The sequence below is a fragment of the Cyclospora cayetanensis genome, unplaced genomic scaffold (genome assembly GCF_002999335.1).
Source record: "Cyclospora cayetanensis isolate NF1_C8 unplaced genomic scaffold, CcayRef3 CcayRef3_contig_174, whole genome shotgun sequence".
NCBI classification, from domain to species: Eukaryota; Apicomplexa; class Conoidasida; order Eucoccidiorida; family Eimeriidae; genus Cyclospora; species Cyclospora cayetanensis.
The window spans coordinates 58,783-75,589 of NW_020312119.1; the positions used below are offsets into that span (position 1 = coordinate 58,783).

Genomic DNA, 16,807 nt, shown 5'->3' on the forward strand with positions numbered 1-16,807 from the left:
ATGAGGAAGCCACCATGGGGGCCTTGTTGTGCAACTACCAGCTCTGCATTTCGCTGAGAGGCTTGGTAGCTAGCTGGCTAGATGAGTAAATAGCTCGACTGGAGGGGAGGGTTGCTCGCGAAGTCACTGTAGCCCCCTTGGTCCGCGGTAGTCCCACGGGGTCTGTTGCCGCTTCTGGCTGGCACTCAACAGGCCCTGTATCTTAAGCATAGTCTAAATGTGTGTGCTTTTTAAAAGGCCTTTCGGAGTCAGAGCAAGTGCGTCGTCGGCTAGCTGGCCCTAAGGTGCAGAGGCCGGTAGATAAGCAAGTGAACCGAAGCTACGTGGGCGGATTGCTCGCAAGAATATAAGCTCCGGGAGACCTGCTGACGCCAGCACACAACTAAGGAACAGAAACGAGAATATTGGAGGTGGCTCGAGCTGCTGACTGGTTCAGCTCAATGGTTGCCTCAAAGAGCCACTCAGAGAGGTGCTTCGCTGAGGCGCAGGACAGGGACCATGCTTGCCGCAACAGGGAGACAGTCAAATATGCGGCATCCACCAGATCTGCTGCGACAGCAACAAAGGCGCAAAGGGTAATCACTAGCAGCAACAGACACGCGAGAAGTCGCTCTCCCCGAGGGGACTTCAGGTAGGGAAGCAGTGTCACTCGGGTTTCTGATAAACCTCCTGCCTCCTTGCGGCGCTTTGCCGTCCCGCCTCGCAGCTTCGCGGTGCTTAGTACTACGTAGCCCAGCCCTGTGAGCTTCCATGCTGACCAAAGACTCGTCTTTTGAGTCGTTAAACGTGGCACTGACCCTGATGATGATGCTGCTGCTGCTGCACCTGTTGCTGCCTCTTCGGCGCCTCCAAGAGTCCCAGGCAGTGACCTCGTTGCTGGCTCTGATCCTCTCGCCGTTTCAGCTGCAGCTGATGCTGCACTATCTGCAGCAGCAGTAAACTGGCCAAAGGCCCCCTCTCTCGTCTGAAGATAACACAGGGGAAAACAAGACAACACTTAAAGTACGAACATGGGCCAGAAAAACGGCAGCCATAAACTCCGCAAGCGCGATTCCCACATATTGCCATAAAAAGAAATATAAAGCGAGGAATTCTTTGATCCTCAATGATGATAGATGATTTGGGCAAGGCACTGCACTCACGTCTTGAGTCAGCGTCTCCTCTGTTGCTGCTTTGCTGCTTCTGCAGCTATTCCTCGAAGCCGGTAAGGCTCCTGCCTCCGGTCCAGCTATGTCGGGGAGCGGAGGCACGACAGTGCGGCATACAGTGTACACCCGCTTCCGGGTCCTCAAAATAGGCACTAGTGCCGCTGCTTCCCCAGCAGCAGCACCAGGAGATGAGGCAACAGTTTGTGTGACTGTTTCTGCTGAGCTTTCTGCTGCTTCTGCAGCTGTCTGTGGTACGGTCTCTGCTTCCCTGGTCACGGATGCCACGCGTCGTGTGTCGTCTGCTACTTCCTCTTTCGCAGTTTCTGCTACTGCCATTGTTGCTATTTCCTCCGTGCCTTGTGCGCCCTCTGCTGCAAGGGCTTCACCAGACGCAGTGGGCGTGTCTTCTGGGTGCTTCTCGCACTTTCTTCCCGCCGGTTGCTCCTCAGACAGGATAAAGGCAACGGGGGATCGTGGCCTTGATGACCGAACGGCCTTAGGACGCGAACGCCTTCTGGTATTTCCTAGGGCGCAAGTAGACATAGGGTCGAGAGTCACAGCCGCTTCAACTGCGGCATCAACACTTCTGCCTCCTCGAGTGGTGGTTGCAACGGCTCCATCGACAGCATCATTAGTTAAATTATCCGCCACCACGACTGGTACAGTGCGAGGGTGCTGCTTCGGCGAGTGAACGAAAACAGCAGGTGCCGTTGACCTTGCTAGGGAAGTTTCCGATTCGCCCTCGAGACGGTTGGGCTCCAACGATGTTCTGCTGCCAGGCGCAGCAATTGGCGAGCTTTTCGCTTTGGCTGCAACGTCAGCAGGAGAGCCGGAGCGCACCCGTTCGGTTGTACGCCCATGTGCATGGGAAATGTTGTCTACCCGGCTGCCGCAACTGCCACTGCTAGTCGTGCCAGTGGAGGGATCCAACTCTTCTGACTGTGAGAACACTGCTGAAGACGTCGCTGTGTCTTGTTCTGTCTGCGGCAGCAGCTTCTCGACAGGCGCGCGGTCCTCGCGAGCCTGCCGCAAATCCCCTGTTGCCTCCGCGGCTGCTGGTGAACCTGCGCCCTTGAGTGCGGCAGACTGTGCAGCTCCCAGGTGCTGCACAGTCTGCGGCTTTTCTACTGCAGAAGCCCCTCCATCTGGCTCCTCAACACCACCCGAAACATCTGGTTTAAAAAATACAGAGGTGCCTAGTGCATCGACGGAGGCACGCGTCAAGTTTTTGACGTCTACAGAATTCGTGGGTGAGACTGGCGGGGGGCTAAGTGCTTGCACGGGAGAGGCCCCTCCCTCTGGAATGCTGTCAGGATGCCGCTGAGGCCTTCCTATCACGGGGGCCCTCCTGCGGCTCCGCTGGAAGCTAGCTCCAGGTCTTTCGAGGACGGGTGAGGCTTCTCTCGGCTGCTCAAACTCCGCATCTTCATTCATACAGGTATCCGAGGAGAGGCCTGATGCCAACGTTGCTGGTGGGGTCCCTGTTTCTTCGAATGCGCCTGTCGCTGAGGCTGTGTTGTTTGCATTGTCCACGGATAAGCCTAGACTCTGCGCGCTGCTTTCTCTGCCGCTCCAGAGAGACGCCACGATTTCGGGTGTCACTACCTCCACATGCGCCGTCTCGCTGGCTGCTGCACCCTCGGCAGCAACACACCATCCTGCAGCTGCTGTGGCAGTCCCAGATGGTGAGGTGCGGGGCAGGCCACACAGGGAAGGAGATGAGCCCCCCCGCAGAAGCTGAGAATTCTCAGAGGGAATCCCTCCAACAGCACTCATGCCACTGCGCAAAGGACTGCAGTCTCCGACTGTAAACGAACTCACAGAATCAAGTTGGTGCCCCTGCCTTCTGGCGAAGCTGTTGCTGGTGGCCCTTGTAAGCGCAGCCTCACCTGCTGTGCCTCCCGTGCCTGTGATTTCTGTCGAATCCAGTGGCTCATTCTCACGGTGTAGAAGCTGAGCTACGTCACTATCCGGAGCTCTGCGTGCGAACTCCTCCAGCCAGTGATGCAGCTGCCTCTGCATCTCCCTGGTTCGAGCGCCCCCAACCCCAGCAACAGCACCCGCGACGGCTGCAAATCCAGGACCTCTATGATGTACTGCGGAGCCAAGAGGCTTTATGGAAGCTTCTCTAAGGAGTATAGAGCTCTGGGAGTTGAGCTGGAGGCCCCCATCTGTGTGGGTGGGGCCCCCCTCTACAACCTCGTCTCCGCAGTCTTCCGGCACTGCAGGAGAGGTAAAGTCTGCCTGGTACGCCTTCTTAAGCTGTTCGGAGAAGAAGGACGCGTAAATGAAAGTCAAAGTTGGTATCAAGAAATTAAGGACCAGGCCCGTGCCGAGGGCGAGCACAGAGGACGGCTGCGCGAAGAAAGGCTGATAAGTCAGCAGCCAATACAGCAGCCAAGGCAGAGTGGAGGCGGTGCGAAACGCGGATTTCTTATCAACGCACAAAGCCATGTTCAACAGATCGTACCTACGATGAGCAAGAGACGCAAAAGAACAGCAACAGCACCTTCTTCATACCCTAGGTCCAGGCGTTATGTTAGAACGCATGCGCTTTAGCGAAACTTCGCTGGCACCCCCACACTTCTCTATTGCAAAGCAAAGGCCACGGTCCATAGACAGCAGCAATGCACTCTCACAAAGGCATGCATGAACATACGTACACAGATATACATACCATACGTGCACTGTTAGCTCACTATATGAGCCAAAAAGTTCCGCTGCCTCCCTCGTGCATGGGCTGCCCGACAGTGCCCTCCTTTTTCCCTGCTAAGCCGCGTCCCCTCTATGACCTCCTCAAAAGCCTCAGAGCTCCACGACAGAAGAAAAAAAGAGATAACAGCAGATACATACATACATATATAGATATATATACGAATATGTATGCTAGGGCTTGCTGAATGTGACGCTGAGCACTGACCGCGAGCTGATCTGCGAAAGCACGATGCTGGGAAGCAGCGCGGCGATATGAAAGAGGCAAATGAAAGCGGCAACCGCGAGAGGTAAATGACCTTCCGAAGTGTGCAGCAGCGATGCCAGGGCGTTGGTGGACTCGGCTGCCCCCACAAAGGCCGTAGCGCACAAGGAGCCGAAGAGGAAAAAGGCGAACGCGGAGAAAAGACTGCTTACCCAGACGGTTCCCGATATCTGATACGCACACAGACCAACAAGCAAACAGGCATGCATGCGACTCCCTTTCACATTCCTTCTCGCCGCTGCACGTGTAGTCTTCAGCAACAACAAGGACGCGAAGAGCAAGTGCCCCCACGAAGTCCTGCAGTACCGAGAGATAGATAGATACATAGAGAGAGAAAACGAAAGAAAGACAAAGAGAGGGGAAAGAGACACAAAGAGGAGAGCAAGAGAGATACAAGGTAAACATGTGCGAGACAAGATGAGACAAAAACAGAGATGCAAAATGAGAAAGAGAGGTACAAAGTGAGCAAGAGAGCCGGGCTTTAAGATGGCAGCTCTGGATTTTCTGCCATTGGGTAGCAGCATTAGGAGGTGGAGGCCGTCTATGTGCGAAGCGGGGTGCTTAGTAGTGAGGTTCACGAAAAGCAAGAGGGAAAGAGGGGCCATGAGACCATGTAGCGAAGAGGTCGCAAGACAGGAGTTGGAGAAGGATTGGGGGAGGAAAAGCAGTTCTGACAAACCCAAGGGGTCCAAGCACTATGTGCAAGAAGGGGCATAGGAGGAAGGGTGTACAGCGCTCGCAGGCCTCCCGCCCTTCGTCTGTGCGCTTACGGGGACTTCGTCTCGGACTTCATTTGCCCATGAGGGCAGAGAAGATGAAAATCCAAAGGCGTCTACCATTGCTGGTATCGCCGTGCGGGCAGCAAAGCCCCCAAAAATCCAATGCAGCGCTGGCAGCAGTCCTCCCCGAGTCGTTTCGTCCGTTCTTATGTGTGCCGACGCAAGTCGAGCCTTTGCTTCCAAGATTTCTGGAGCCGTTAAAACGGCAGGAGAATCAAACGGCAGGTTTGCAAGTGCTGCTGCCGAGGCTGCGTCTCCTGCGTTGGAGCTGAAGGCCCATGTCCATTTAGAGCCGGATAGGCGGAAAAGTGCCGCAGCGCAGACATTAAGGACCGCAGCAACAACGGCAAAAAAGGAAATAAACTGCAGATTCATGGTGTCTTCCAAATCGGATGCCGCGAGACGGAGACCTGCTGCAGCAGTCAAGACATATCCTAAAGAGACCCCAATGTAGTTCAGGCACGGGATGCATGCATTTTGCGCTGCTGTTAATGCTGCACCGACCTCCGCAGCGCCTGCAGCGGCAGCAGCGGTAGTAGCTGCTGCCGTTGCAGCTGCGGTCCCCTCACATGCAGCTGTACAGACGCCCGAGAAGATCTCTTCGAGCTGTTGGGGAGAGGTAACAAAGAAAAACGGGGAGAATTGAGGCCTGAGACTCCAATCTTCAAGGGCCTCGCCAGAGTAGAGGGGCCCGTCTCCTCCCGAGCTAGACAGCGCCCCCTGTACTTTCCAGATGAGGACAATGAGCTCTCTGAGAGGCCACATGGCGAAGGCGAAGAGATCCCCCACGTTGCAGCTGAGCTGTTGCAGGTTCGCCGCTAGCGTCTCGCCCCCACATGGCAGCATCGGAATAAAGACGGTCCACCCCAGCACGCGCAGCAGCAAGGCATCGATGCAGTACGAAACCAGCAGCGCGGCTGAAGAAGCCGAAAGAAAGGAATTGGCGTACAGCATGAAGGCAATGACTTGGGAAAGGGAAGACCTGTTGAGACTCAGCATCAGTCGAACTGGACTTGGAGTCCATGAGGGGAGCCGCGAAGAGAAGAGTGCGTCCTTCAAGGAGGAGAAGCGAGAAGAGAGCCACCCTTTCGTCCCTCTCCCCTCAGGTGATTCCTGAGCATTTAGGCCAGTTGCCTTGTAAAGGACTTGGTCTATGAGCTCCAGGGGCCCCCTGCGGGATGTTGCTTTGCCACCCTCTATCGCGATGCCCGCCCCACTCTGTTGCTCCTGCTGCTGTTGCTGCGGCTGCTGCCCGGAGAAGCTCCCCGAGGAAATGCAAGAAGAAGGCAACTGCGCCGTCAAGAAGTAGCGCAGGATGGCGGAATACTCGTACCGCTCGCTGAAGGCCGCATTGCCCTCGATCAAGGTCATGCTCTTAAGAAGTAACAAGGCACACGCCGACGATAACAAACAAAAGACAAAGATGACAAGCGATGCCGAAGTAGGGCCGGCAGCCCGAACCAAAGATGGCATCGACAGCAGCCCTGCATCCAAACAGACGAAAAAGCAAAGCCATCCACAGGCATGGACATACACAACCTAATACACATACAAACACACTAAGGAGCCTAGCGTTCAGAAAGGCAGAAAGACAGAGATTTGCAAAGAACTGCAATCCGGCAAAGAGTCAAGAAGCAGCAAAGCCTGTGCAGCTTCAGGCGCCCCGCTGGGATCCGCATATAGACACCTCGCCGACGTGCATGCGTACTATTCCTTCCTCGTTCTGCATAAAAGTCAGCCCCTTCACTACAGAAGCTGCACCCACCCTGCTAGTGCCCCTCCAATTCGAAGGGCTACCCATGGAAGCGTAGAGGGCTTCCTCCTTACCCGATGCAAGGATCTGATTGGAGATGAAGACGAACGACGCAAAAAGTCCAATACTCTTCTTGTACTTCCAGGCAACGGTTTTGTGTCGCCTTCGCTTCCGCTCAAACACGGGGGGCCCCCGTAGGCGTCCACCGCCTATGCGTTTGATCGAGAACAGCGATGCCGCCCCTCGCAGCGAAGGACCAGTTGAAGGGGGGATTGTGGCTGCTCCAGGAGCAGCCACAATCCCCCCCTCAACAGGCGAAGCGTCTTCAGCCTGGTTCTGCGTAAACGAGCCGAAAAGCCACGTCATGATCCCTGAGCGGCTCCTTCGAGGCAGGGGCCCTGCCCTAGGTGCATGGAGGGAAGCTCTACCGGAGCCAAGGTGGGAGCTGCCTTCTCCATCCGCCACATCATCGTCAACCCTAAAAGTGAGGCGCTGCCTTCCTCGTGGACTAGGTGAAGGGCCCCTCAGAGCCCCCCGGCCTGGGGAGCTCTGCTGGGGGGACAGGTGTGACGCCGTCGGTTCTTCCATCAGGAAAAGGACACCCCTCGCGGCAGGAAACGGGCACACCCGTAGGAATGCTGTTTCCAGCCGAAAGGCTGCACTATATTGAGCAGGATCTTGGAGCCCTAGCTGCACACTGACTGCGTTGGGTGGTGGGGCCTAGCGGGCCTACAAGCGGCACGCCGCGGACTGTGAGGAGTCGCCGAGGAAAGAAAGTGCATCAGATATGAAACAGTAGCATGCAACACTCATCTCAGGATAGGTGTGACCGCTGTATCAGAGCGTATGGGCACCCTTGGAGGGCGCTACGGAGGGGGCCAGACCTGTGAGACTCGCGGTTAGGCTGCAGCAACGGCACTCACTTGCCGCATTGCACCGGAACACAACTGTTCCTATTGACTCGCTTCTGAGGAGGCAAAACATAAACGAGGCTTCTTGGGGGGAGCCCTCCAAGCTCCGCTGCTCCCAACGGCGCTGCGGTGAGTGTGAGGGGCCCAGGGGTCACACAGCTGGCTGGAGTCGCTAAGGGCTGCGCCCTCCATACTCTTGCTTCTCTTTGAATTCCGCGGTTGTTTCCTCAAGTTTTCTCTTGATTTCCCATATTTGTGGCTGACTAGGCTTCCTTTCAGTCCTTGCCACTTATTTGCGGAAAGAATCCGTATGTACGTCGACGACTCCGGATCGCGCCTCGAAGGATTCACGCAAAAACAAAGCTTCGTGCTGCTTTCGTAATTTGCCTCGCAAAACCCGAGAGCACAAGCTCTGTCTCCTCGGGAGAGTTCTTGGCGCTGCCAGTGGCAAGCGCTCGAGGGGGGTGAGTAGGGAGATGGGTGTAGTATTAAGGTTACCCTAGGGGCCGAAGACTGCTAGAGGCTAGTGCAGAATATTATCCAGCGCGACTGGCATAAAGCTCCAGAACACACGAGTTCCGTGGCGTGCAAGGTCCGATGCTTATAGCAAGCTGTGCGCAGAATGGAGGCCCAATTATTCTCTCTGCACTGTATGCAAGCTTGACGCGCCACACTGTGCGGAGGAAGCTGAGAGCGCCAGGTGCCCTTTCACCGCTTTTCCTGCTGATGGCGAAATATTTTGAATATAATAGCACCCTGGAGCTTATTTGTGAGCCTTGAGCCGTGAGGTGTGGCCACGCTGACGCATCTTAGCAGCCGCAACGGCCTGTGTTACAAAGAAAGGGAGTGGCCGCTCCCCACCTTGTTGAGGCCCCTATGTATTTGAGGCCGATTCGGGAAAGCGCTGCCACTTCCCCAGCTTCAATCTCTCATATTCACCAGGAGAAACGCAGTCTGCACCTAGCCGCGTCCGTATGTTTTTGTCTCCCTTCGACGCCTCGCTGTGCATTAGCAGTCATCAGCTCTTTAGGCCGGCTGGTGCGTAGCCTCACGAGATCCAATATCTACGCGGGGTTCAAGTGCAACATGGAAACGGGGGCCACGGAGCACAGAGGCAGGAAATTAAGACGATTTGCTGCGCCTTCCAATAGAGCGAAATCAATCAACGTGTTTTCACTGCCCTCCAGAGGGCTACCAGCTCACAAGTAGGGTTTAAGTGAAGCTGCAACTAAAAGAAGGAAGGGGGGCCAGAGGGCCAAGGCTCGGCTTTGCAACCACCAAACAACACGAGCTTAATTGCGGGGAGAAATTTCGGCTGCGTTCCTGCCTCGCCCTCCAGAGGGCAGCTCAATCAACCTAGGCGGGCATAAGAACCGCCACTAACGCGTGAACCTTAGCGGCTCCTAGAGCTAGTTCCAAACTAAGAACCCTAGGGCTTTCTCCAGTTCAGTGGAAAAGGGACTGTTCGTGAGGGCAAGCTGCTCAGGAAGGCGTGGTGGCCTAAAGCAGAAAGCTATGGCGACAAAAGTGCCGCTTAACGGAGTTCAGCCACACGAGCATGCAGGGTGAACCTCTAGTAGACCTCTCTCTTGATGGTCACTGTAGGGCTCCCGAAACCCTTGAATCCCAAGGGGAGGCCCCCCGAGCGGCGCCTTTGCATCCCCGCGGGAGCCCCCCAAGGATCTCGAACTCCCGCATCGAGGGGTAGAGCGCTCTCGACAGCTGCTGCTTTGGCGTCGATGTAGGTTTGAGCAAGCAAGGCCCACCTGCTAGACTGGCCCTCGGCCCCCGTGGGAGTCCTTAACGCGCAGAAGAAGCTGCGTAGACTGCAAACATAAACAGCGCTACAGTGCAAGCGGAAGCATGCAGAAGGTGTGAAGGCGGTACAAGGAAGCAGCATTTAACGGCGAGCGAAACGTCCTACACGGGCGAAACACTGAGATGCGCTAAAATCACAACACGGATGCGGGGGCAGCGAGAGAGAATGTGAAGTAAACAAAGAAGAACTCAGATACAGAGCCAGTGGAAATCCAAGAGGAATGGATGGAGCTGACAGAGACAGGGACAAACGCCAGACGCTGCGGAAATATAGGGGCGGCAGCACACACAGAAGGGGCATAGAGAAGGCACCGCAGTATCGACGCCAGCAGCTTAGACACCGCCGCTGCACAGCTGCACACAGCCGGAAGCCGCTGAATGTCAGGGAGGCCCGGCTTACTCTAGGGTGTTCAGCGCGTTAGCAGTCATTGTTGTTGTTACAGGCTGAGAAGCAAAACCACATGGGGGCAAAAACATGCGCCGCACTCATCTAGATCCGGAGCCAAGCTCTGGAGAAGGATGCGAAGCGGCACTAATAAGAAGGGCCAACACTCCCGGAAGCACGCCGGGTGTCGGACCCCTCAAGACTGCCGATTAATATTCTCTTTCTTGAGGGCTGTCTGTGGCGCTCGAGACACTTGCACACTTCACTACTGGGAAGCGGGGAAGAGAGGGTCATACCTCCATTAGGCTGTGTCTCTCTGATTCTGAGCTGACACAGAGGACGCCGCTTTTGAGGCCTCTGAGGTATCGAAGAGCTGCAACAACCAGTGGAAACTTCAGCTCGAGACCCTTCTTTACCCCCACTGCTGCCTCCTTGGCTCTGGTCAGCCCTGCCTTAGGCAGTGACTCGCTGAGGTTTAGAGGCCTCGCAGGTTCACCTAGCTGAGGAGAACTGGGGAGAGGCACCGCTGCATGGCACTCGTCGAGCGCAAGACGCATGCCAGCGGGGGAGGCGCTGGTACTGCTGCCTTTGCTGCCTGTATTTTGGGAAAGAAGGAATCGGAGGTGCTGCAGCTGCATGTACAAGACATTCGGAGAGACACAGTCCACGATGCGGCCGCCGTCACAGAGGGGGCACCGCAGAGAGGCCCCCGCTCTCAGGGGTCCAGGCGGAAGGTATTCGAATTTGTGCTTGCACTCCGTGCATCTGAAAACACAGCACAACGTCGCATGCAAAGTTTGGGAATGGAGCACCGAAACACACTTGAAAGGGCCCCAAGCACGAAGCAAGCGCTGCTTGGGCCCGACTGCAGCAACGGCAGGACCAGCACAGCCAAGTGAAGCCTCTAGGAGGCTAAGCGACGGCGAAAAGCGTGCGGGCAGCCCTCTTTGCCAAGCTAGAGCCTTACCGCGTGATATGGATGTGGAAGCTGTGGCGTATGTACGCAAGATACAGCCTCAGGGTGTCTCTCAGAGCTGAAGGAGACAGCCAGCCGCCGCAGGCGCCGCAGCGGGAAGTCTGCAGCGAACAGCCGACCCAGAGGACGCAGGAATGAACGGCATGCCCCCCTAAGACACCAACACCCTCTCCGCGACGGTGCTTCCACTGAAGGGAGGATTCTCAGGGTAAACGCGAGGTTCAGCTGCACACACCATCAGGCCTTGCGCCGCTGGTAGCCAAACTCCGCACAGACCGCAGGGGATTTGCGCGGGGATGTTGCACTGCACCACATGCACCACAGCATGCGGAGAGCAGCACATCAACAGTGTTTGTGCTTGTGTATATGCGTATGTCTTTATATAAATGTACATGTGTATGCATATATATGTATAAATATTTATGCATGTGTATACAGACGTGTCCAACGTTCACTCGATGCAAACAGCGGCACATGGATGCATGCAGAGCAGAGCAGGGAGAAGGGAACCGATGGCCAATAAGGCCGTGTGCGAGGGGCTGCACCTCTTTGAAGACTTCATCTGATTTCTTGATCAACGAAAGGATCCGGTCTTCCCCCTTCTGTCGCTCCGACTCTCCTGTTTGATCGTCTCCCGCCTCTTCTCCCAGCTCCCTTTCGCCAAACTTCGCAGGGTTAAGACCCAGGCACTCTGCAAGGCGGCCAGGGCCGGTGCCCTGGACGTGCGCGCAGAGACGCTGTACAGGGGGAAAGAGCTGATGCTGCAAGTAGTACTCAACGTCTGGCTTCAGTCCAAGGTTCTGTACCTCCATAGGGTGGAATGCGCGCTCCGCGGGGCCTCTTACTCGCTGCTGTTGCTGCTGCTGCGGGCTGGCGCTGGCCTGGGGAGAAGCGCCTTCAGATTTTGATTCGGAGGGGAATTCCGGCGTCGCTTTCTGCTGCCGTTGCTGCTCAGCCCTCCGAACGCTGTCTTCATCACAGATGATATACGGAATCTCGTTGCCAGCTCTCACAGGCCTCCCCGCCGCCAGCATGCGCAGAGCCACGAGCACGTGAGGCTGTGCTGCGCCGCCGCTGCCCTGGGCATACAGCTGGGGAGACTTTGTTAAGGCCCTGGTAATGACAAAGAGATCGAGGGGCACTTGACCCCCGACTATGGCCTCCCGCATCGCGCGGAGACGTTCGTGCAGCAACGCCACCACAGTGTCTACTGCATCTTCATCCCCAGCAGGCGCAGGCGCTCTGCCTTCCTGCTGCTGCTGCTGCTGCTTCGCGGAGGCAAGGCTGACTCCAAAGATGATGCGCAAGAGCTGCTCGCCAGCCTGCTTGGTCAAGAGGGCCCAGTCTCGCCTTACAAAATCAAGGCCCTTCTGTTCGATCTTATAAGCCCGTCGTCCGTAGTCCTCAATTATGCAACAGGCGTACTTCTTCTTCCGCAAGAGCAGCAAACGGCGGAAAACAGCCTCTAGATCCAGCTCCAGCTTCTTGTACTGCCTGTTAATCTCAGACTTTATCCTCTGCCCCAACCGCACACTCTCCGCGTAGGCCTCGCCTCGACCCTCATCACGCAGACCCGTATCTACCTGCGTAGAACCACACAACACTCTACGCGCAGCAGCCATAGCTGAGAGAAGCCGCCTATCGCAAAAGTCTACCACGCAACTACAGACTTTTCGACAGGCAGAGAGATGTAGACAGGTGATCAAAGAGACAAGCAAAGTTCGACAGAACTAAGCGGCAAAGCGGCTTGCACAACGCCGCCCGCCAACTACTGCAAACCCTTTTTCTCCTGTAAGCCATTTTCTGAGTTTCTTGCTGACCATCAGAGAGTCCGTGTCGCCGTACAGGACGGAAAGTCTAAGCTGCTGTTCGACCTTTTCTTTCGCTGCCATAAGGACAGTCCTTCCCTGCTGCGTGATATAGGCAGCAAGGGGTTTCGCGTAAAATCTGCTTCCAGAAAAGCCCAGACAGCCATATATGCTGTTGGCCGTAAGCTTGAGCGCCAGCTGCTTGACGTCTAGCGAGGCTTTTTTCGCAGGGTCTCTTTCCTTCTGAGCGGCAGCCTTTACCTGCCTCCTCTTTTGCACCAACTGTTGCAGCACCCGAGGCAGCAGGCCTGGTGTAGAGTCGATTTCCCAGACGGAGGCATCCTCGTCGCCGGCTGCTTCCCCGTTCTCCGAGGCTTGAGCCCGCCGGACGGTAGAAAAGCAGACGTTATATTCTTGAATGATCGAAGGATACAGAGAATTGAAGTCCAGAAGCAACACAAACGAGTCATAGAGTCCAGCGCGTGGTTCTAGCACGAGCCCACCAGCATACGCAGGGCCCTTGCTGCTCCGGGAGGCCCCTCCAGGTGCAGCGGAGGGGGCCTCTGCACCCTCTCCGTCGCTGGGATCTTCCATTTCCGCCGGTGCGGCAGCCTCATGGCTCTTGGCCTTGCCGCGAGGTCCTGGAGGATCTGGATAAACGAACTTCTCGGCGTGAAAAGCATGCATCAGGAGAAAGGCGTTCCGTTCTGCTCGTGCATTCTGCAGAGACCGCACCCACAAGTTCCCCCCGATGGTGGTGAGCTCCCGAGTGACGGGGAGACAGTTCAGACGCTGCGCCAGGATACTGGCCATGAACGCTTCCAGACAGCACAGGTTCGCGGCGTAGAGCAGGCGAGAAGGATCTTGAGACCAATAGAAGGAAAGGAGGTCCTCGCAAGGGAACGGCTGCATGCGCTGCAGTTCTGTCGCAATGCGTCTATGAAACGCCGAGATTTTGCTGCCTGCCCCTGTACCTCCGGATGCGGCTACGCCTGCTGCAGGCATGGGAAATGCCTCCCGTAAAAGCGGCAAGAGGTTGTAGTTCGTCTTGTGTCCAAGCAACTCGCGGGCCTGGAGATATGTGTCGCACACGAGTCTCCCCACAGACAGGACCCGCCCCCCCCAGAGACAGCTTTGGTGCTGGTGCTGCTGCCTCGGGTTGCTGCACGGTGGCTTCTGAGTCTTTGGCCGCTTGAGCCTCGACATTTTGTGCCAGAGAGGGAGGCCGTGGAAGTTGCAGCGACGCGCAATGAGCTCCAAGTCAGCGCCGTATATGTTGTGACCAAGAATCACGTCTGGATCCTGAGCATACACCCGATTGATCAAATTCGTCAGCAAGACCCTCTCTGAGTCGTAAACCTGCACTGCACTTTTTTCCGCCTTCTCCTCGAACAAGGGGGGCACTCCGCTTGACATGGCACGCGCGCAAACGGGGGCCCCCAGGGCCCCCGTTTGCGCCTTCCCTCCCCCTCCACTGCGTATGCGTCGAACTCCGCAGAAGATATTTTCCTTGGTAAGGACTGGCTGCGCCTGCTGCTCCTCGATATCCTTGTGTCTCTGGATGAAAAAGGCTGCCATGCAGAGGGCCCTGTCCTCGGATGGGTTGTTGCTCACCGACACCGACTTGGCCACGAGGGAGAGGAGTGTGAGAGGAGGGGCTGGGGGTTCTTTCCCGTCGACTGGCTGGGGGGAAGAAGCCTCCTCCTCCCCCCCCGCTTTGCGTGAATCTCCCCACACCCTGATCTGCTTATGCCCCTCTACAATGACCTCGTGACGGCACCAGGAGGCCTTGTCTGCGGGAGATTCGGGGAGGCAGAAGTCCGTTATCTTTAGCCAGCAGGGCCCCTTGATTCGCCGCTTCACCAGCAGCACCTCCGTGAGGGGAGCATTCGACCCAAAAACGCGGGAGTATGTGACACCCTGAAGGTCCTCGGCCTCCAAAGAAGGCGCACTCCCTGGACACAACACTTTGACAACCTGCAAATTCCGACTTCGAGGCACTCCGGCAGCGTCGAATGCATAGTGCCTCGTGGTGGCCTTGCACTTCCACGTGCTCCAGTGATATCGCTGCTTCAGTCGCTGCCCGTCCATACGCAGGAACTCCTTCGCATTCTCCTGCTTCTCGCGCAAAAAGGACGCCAGGAGTGCCTCCCGCGCAGCCTCGCCAGCCTCCGGGGTGGCACCGTCAGCCCCCAAGCCTTCGATCCCCGCATCCAGAGTCACTTGCTTCCGCAAGAAGAAAAACAAGGGCCGCATCATCCGCTTCACTACCACGCAGCAGCTCTGCGGAGGCGCTACTGCAGCAGCAGAGCCTTGCTGCTGCTGGCCCCCCGCTGCGACACCCCACACCTTCCCAAAGAGATACACAGTTCCTGAGGCGACATCGTCCCATGCGTCGAGGAAGTAAAAGGGCAGAGATCCGTCGGGGCAAACAGGGAGGCCCTCTGAGGCCCCCACTGCCTCATCCAGCACGAGGGGCCCCCGGGAGGCCCCTTCTGGCTCTGACTGCTGCGGCTGAGCGGCCTCTTCGCTCCCCGCCGCAAAGAGGTCTACAGCCACCATCTTGCGGCGAGCACCAAAGTGCTCGCTGCTGCTCTCGAAGATGTCGCAGCGTACCGTAGCCTCCTCTGCCTCCTCCTCTGCATCCGATCGTTCCGCTGCCGCTCCCGACAGTCGAGGAGGAGCACTACTGCCCGCCTCAGCATCTTCTGATGCTCCTGCGGGGACGAAGGCAGCGTCTTCGTCTGCTGCTGCACGCAGTGTGTCTGCGCGTGCCGCTGCTGCTCCTGGTGCCTCCCGTAAAGACTCAAACGCAGAGGCCTCCCGCTTTTGCGCGATGCAGCTAGAGCTCCCAGCCCCCGAGACGCGCTTGGTCAGTCTCACATCCCCAAGGCCAAAGAGCCCAAAGCTGTCTCTTGCGGCAAAAGCTCTGCCACTACTGCTGCTGCTGCTGCTGCTGCTGCCACTACTGCTGCTGCTGCTGGCTGGCTGCATGCGGTGGGGCGCGGAGTCGTCCTCGTCCTCATCATCTAAGTCCAGAGAGGCCTCGATCGACTTAATAGCCTGCAATTGCTTCGCAGAATCTGCCGCCTTCTGCGGACCTAAGGTTCCTGCCTTCTCCGAGGCCATGCTGCTGAAGTGCTGCAACAACGAGCGCATCCCCTTTGCCCGCATTTCAGCAGCCGCTGACAAGCCCTTCTTCTTTTTTCCTACAGGGGTAGGAAGGGCCCCCTTTGCATCCCGCTCCTCAGTTCCACGCCGCTTCGCAGTTCGCGGGGCGTTAGCACGGCCGCCATCCTCGCTGCCGCTGTCTGACTGCCACCACTCCTCTCCATCGTCACTGTAACCCTCGGCTGAGGTCGCACCAGGAACCAGAAAAGACGGCGAAACTAACAGTACATCAGGATCCGCAGTGCCAGCAAGGCAGCACCACCAATACGAGAAGCGGCAAGCACGCGTGCATTTGTCGGAGAAGCAACCTTGAGCCAACTCGCCTCAGGGCTGCTCCTCCGACGCATGCGCTTTGAAAACGGAGCCGTACAACTGAATCCCCACGGTGCTTACCGACCGACCCGACGCACAGAAGACACTGCGGCAGCGAATCCCAGGGGGCCCTCTTACCGTCATCTCCCTCGATCCAGTTGCCTGCTCGTCTGCTCTGTTTCAGCTCCGCGTATTCCTGGGCAGAAACTGTGGCAAAGATCTCGGCGTTCTCGTCTCGCACCTATCGCCAACACAATGAGCATTGCCAAGCATGCTAAGGCTCCTGGCATACCCGATATTCCGACCGGCCCTTCCTTCCTTCCGCCGTGTGCGCAGCACGTAGCCACGCAGCGCAGACGGGTGCTCGGGACCGACTCAGCCTCCCAAGGAGCTGCAGTCCACGTGAAAACTCGGAGGAATTGAGTGCCTCTCACCTCGTACTGTTCCGTGGCCTTAGCCTCGCCTCTGCGCTGCTTCCGTATCTTCTCCAGGGCCGAGAGAGCCCCTCCCTTGGAAGCGGTAGACATCTCCAGAAACAGCGGGGGAGCAAGCTGCGGAAACGCTCGCAGTCGCTGCCCCTCCCTGCATCACAGCCCGCGGCTGACGGGGCACTCAGGAACCCGGATACCTCCTATGGTGAAGACGATGACCACTTGTGTCTGTGTTCTTCCTTACGGGTCAGATGGCCGTAGGTGGGAAGGCGGCGCTCGAGGCCTCCCAGTCCGACTCTGCGGGAAGAGCTGCTATCAGAAGTGCTGCCAGCAGAAAG

General features: G+C 57.1%; 2 protein-coding genes across 2 annotated transcripts; both read right to left on the reverse strand.

Annotated features, from left to right (window-relative positions):
* Positions 1–382: 382 nt before the first annotated feature.
* Positions 383–6,275, reverse strand: LOC34617276. The gene is made up of 6 exons (XM_026337292.1): positions 4,896–6,275; positions 4,278–4,295; positions 2,887–3,518; positions 1,134–2,712; positions 821–964; positions 383–745 (listed from the first exon to the last, which is right to left on the reverse strand). The coding sequence occupies exons 1-6, from the start codon at positions 6,273–6,275 to the stop codon at positions 383–385; spliced, it is 4,116 nt and encodes a 1,371-aa protein (XP_026193077.1).
* A 2,866-nt stretch (positions 6,276–9,141) lies between these two features.
* On the reverse strand, positions 9,142–16,565 carry LOC34617277 (DNA polymerase alpha catalytic subunit). Its single transcript, XM_026337282.1, has 9 exons — positions 16,473–16,565; positions 16,177–16,279; positions 12,568–15,908; positions 11,293–12,330; positions 10,983–11,051; positions 10,739–10,848; positions 10,068–10,536; positions 9,787–9,830; positions 9,142–9,394 (listed from the first exon to the last, which is right to left on the reverse strand). Exons 1-9 carry the CDS (start codon positions 16,563–16,565, stop codon positions 9,142–9,144), a joined length of 5,520 nt encoding a protein of 1,839 aa, XP_026193067.1.
* Positions 16,566–16,807: the final 242 nt, after the last annotated feature.

Bases quoted from the DNA above. Each gene is read 5' to 3' on its own strand.
- LOC34617276 (XM_026337292.1), bottom strand. From the start codon at position 6,275: ATGACCTTGATCGAGGGCAATGCGGCCTTCAGCGAGCGGTACGAGTAT. The intron at 2,713-2,886 runs GCTTCTGCGGGG...CTGGAGCGGCAG, and splicing joins ATTCCCTCTGAGAATTCTCA to AGAAAGCAGCGCGCAGAGTC. The intron at 746-820 runs GCAGCAGCAGCA...TCAGCATGGAAG, and splicing joins AAGAGGCAGCAACAGGTGCA to CTCACAGGGCTGGGCTACGT.
- LOC34617277 (XM_026337282.1), bottom strand. From the start codon at position 16,565: ATGTCTACCGCTTCCAAGGGAGGGGCTCTCTCGGCCCTGGAGAAGATA. The intron at 15,909-16,176 runs GTAAGAGGGCCC...GTGCGACCTCAG, and splicing joins CTGGATCGAGGGAGATGACG to CCGAGGGTTACAGTGACGAT. The intron at 10,537-10,738 runs GTAAGGCTCTAG...CTGTGTTTTCAG, and splicing joins TTCCACATCCATATCACGCG to ATGCACGGAGTGCAAGCACA.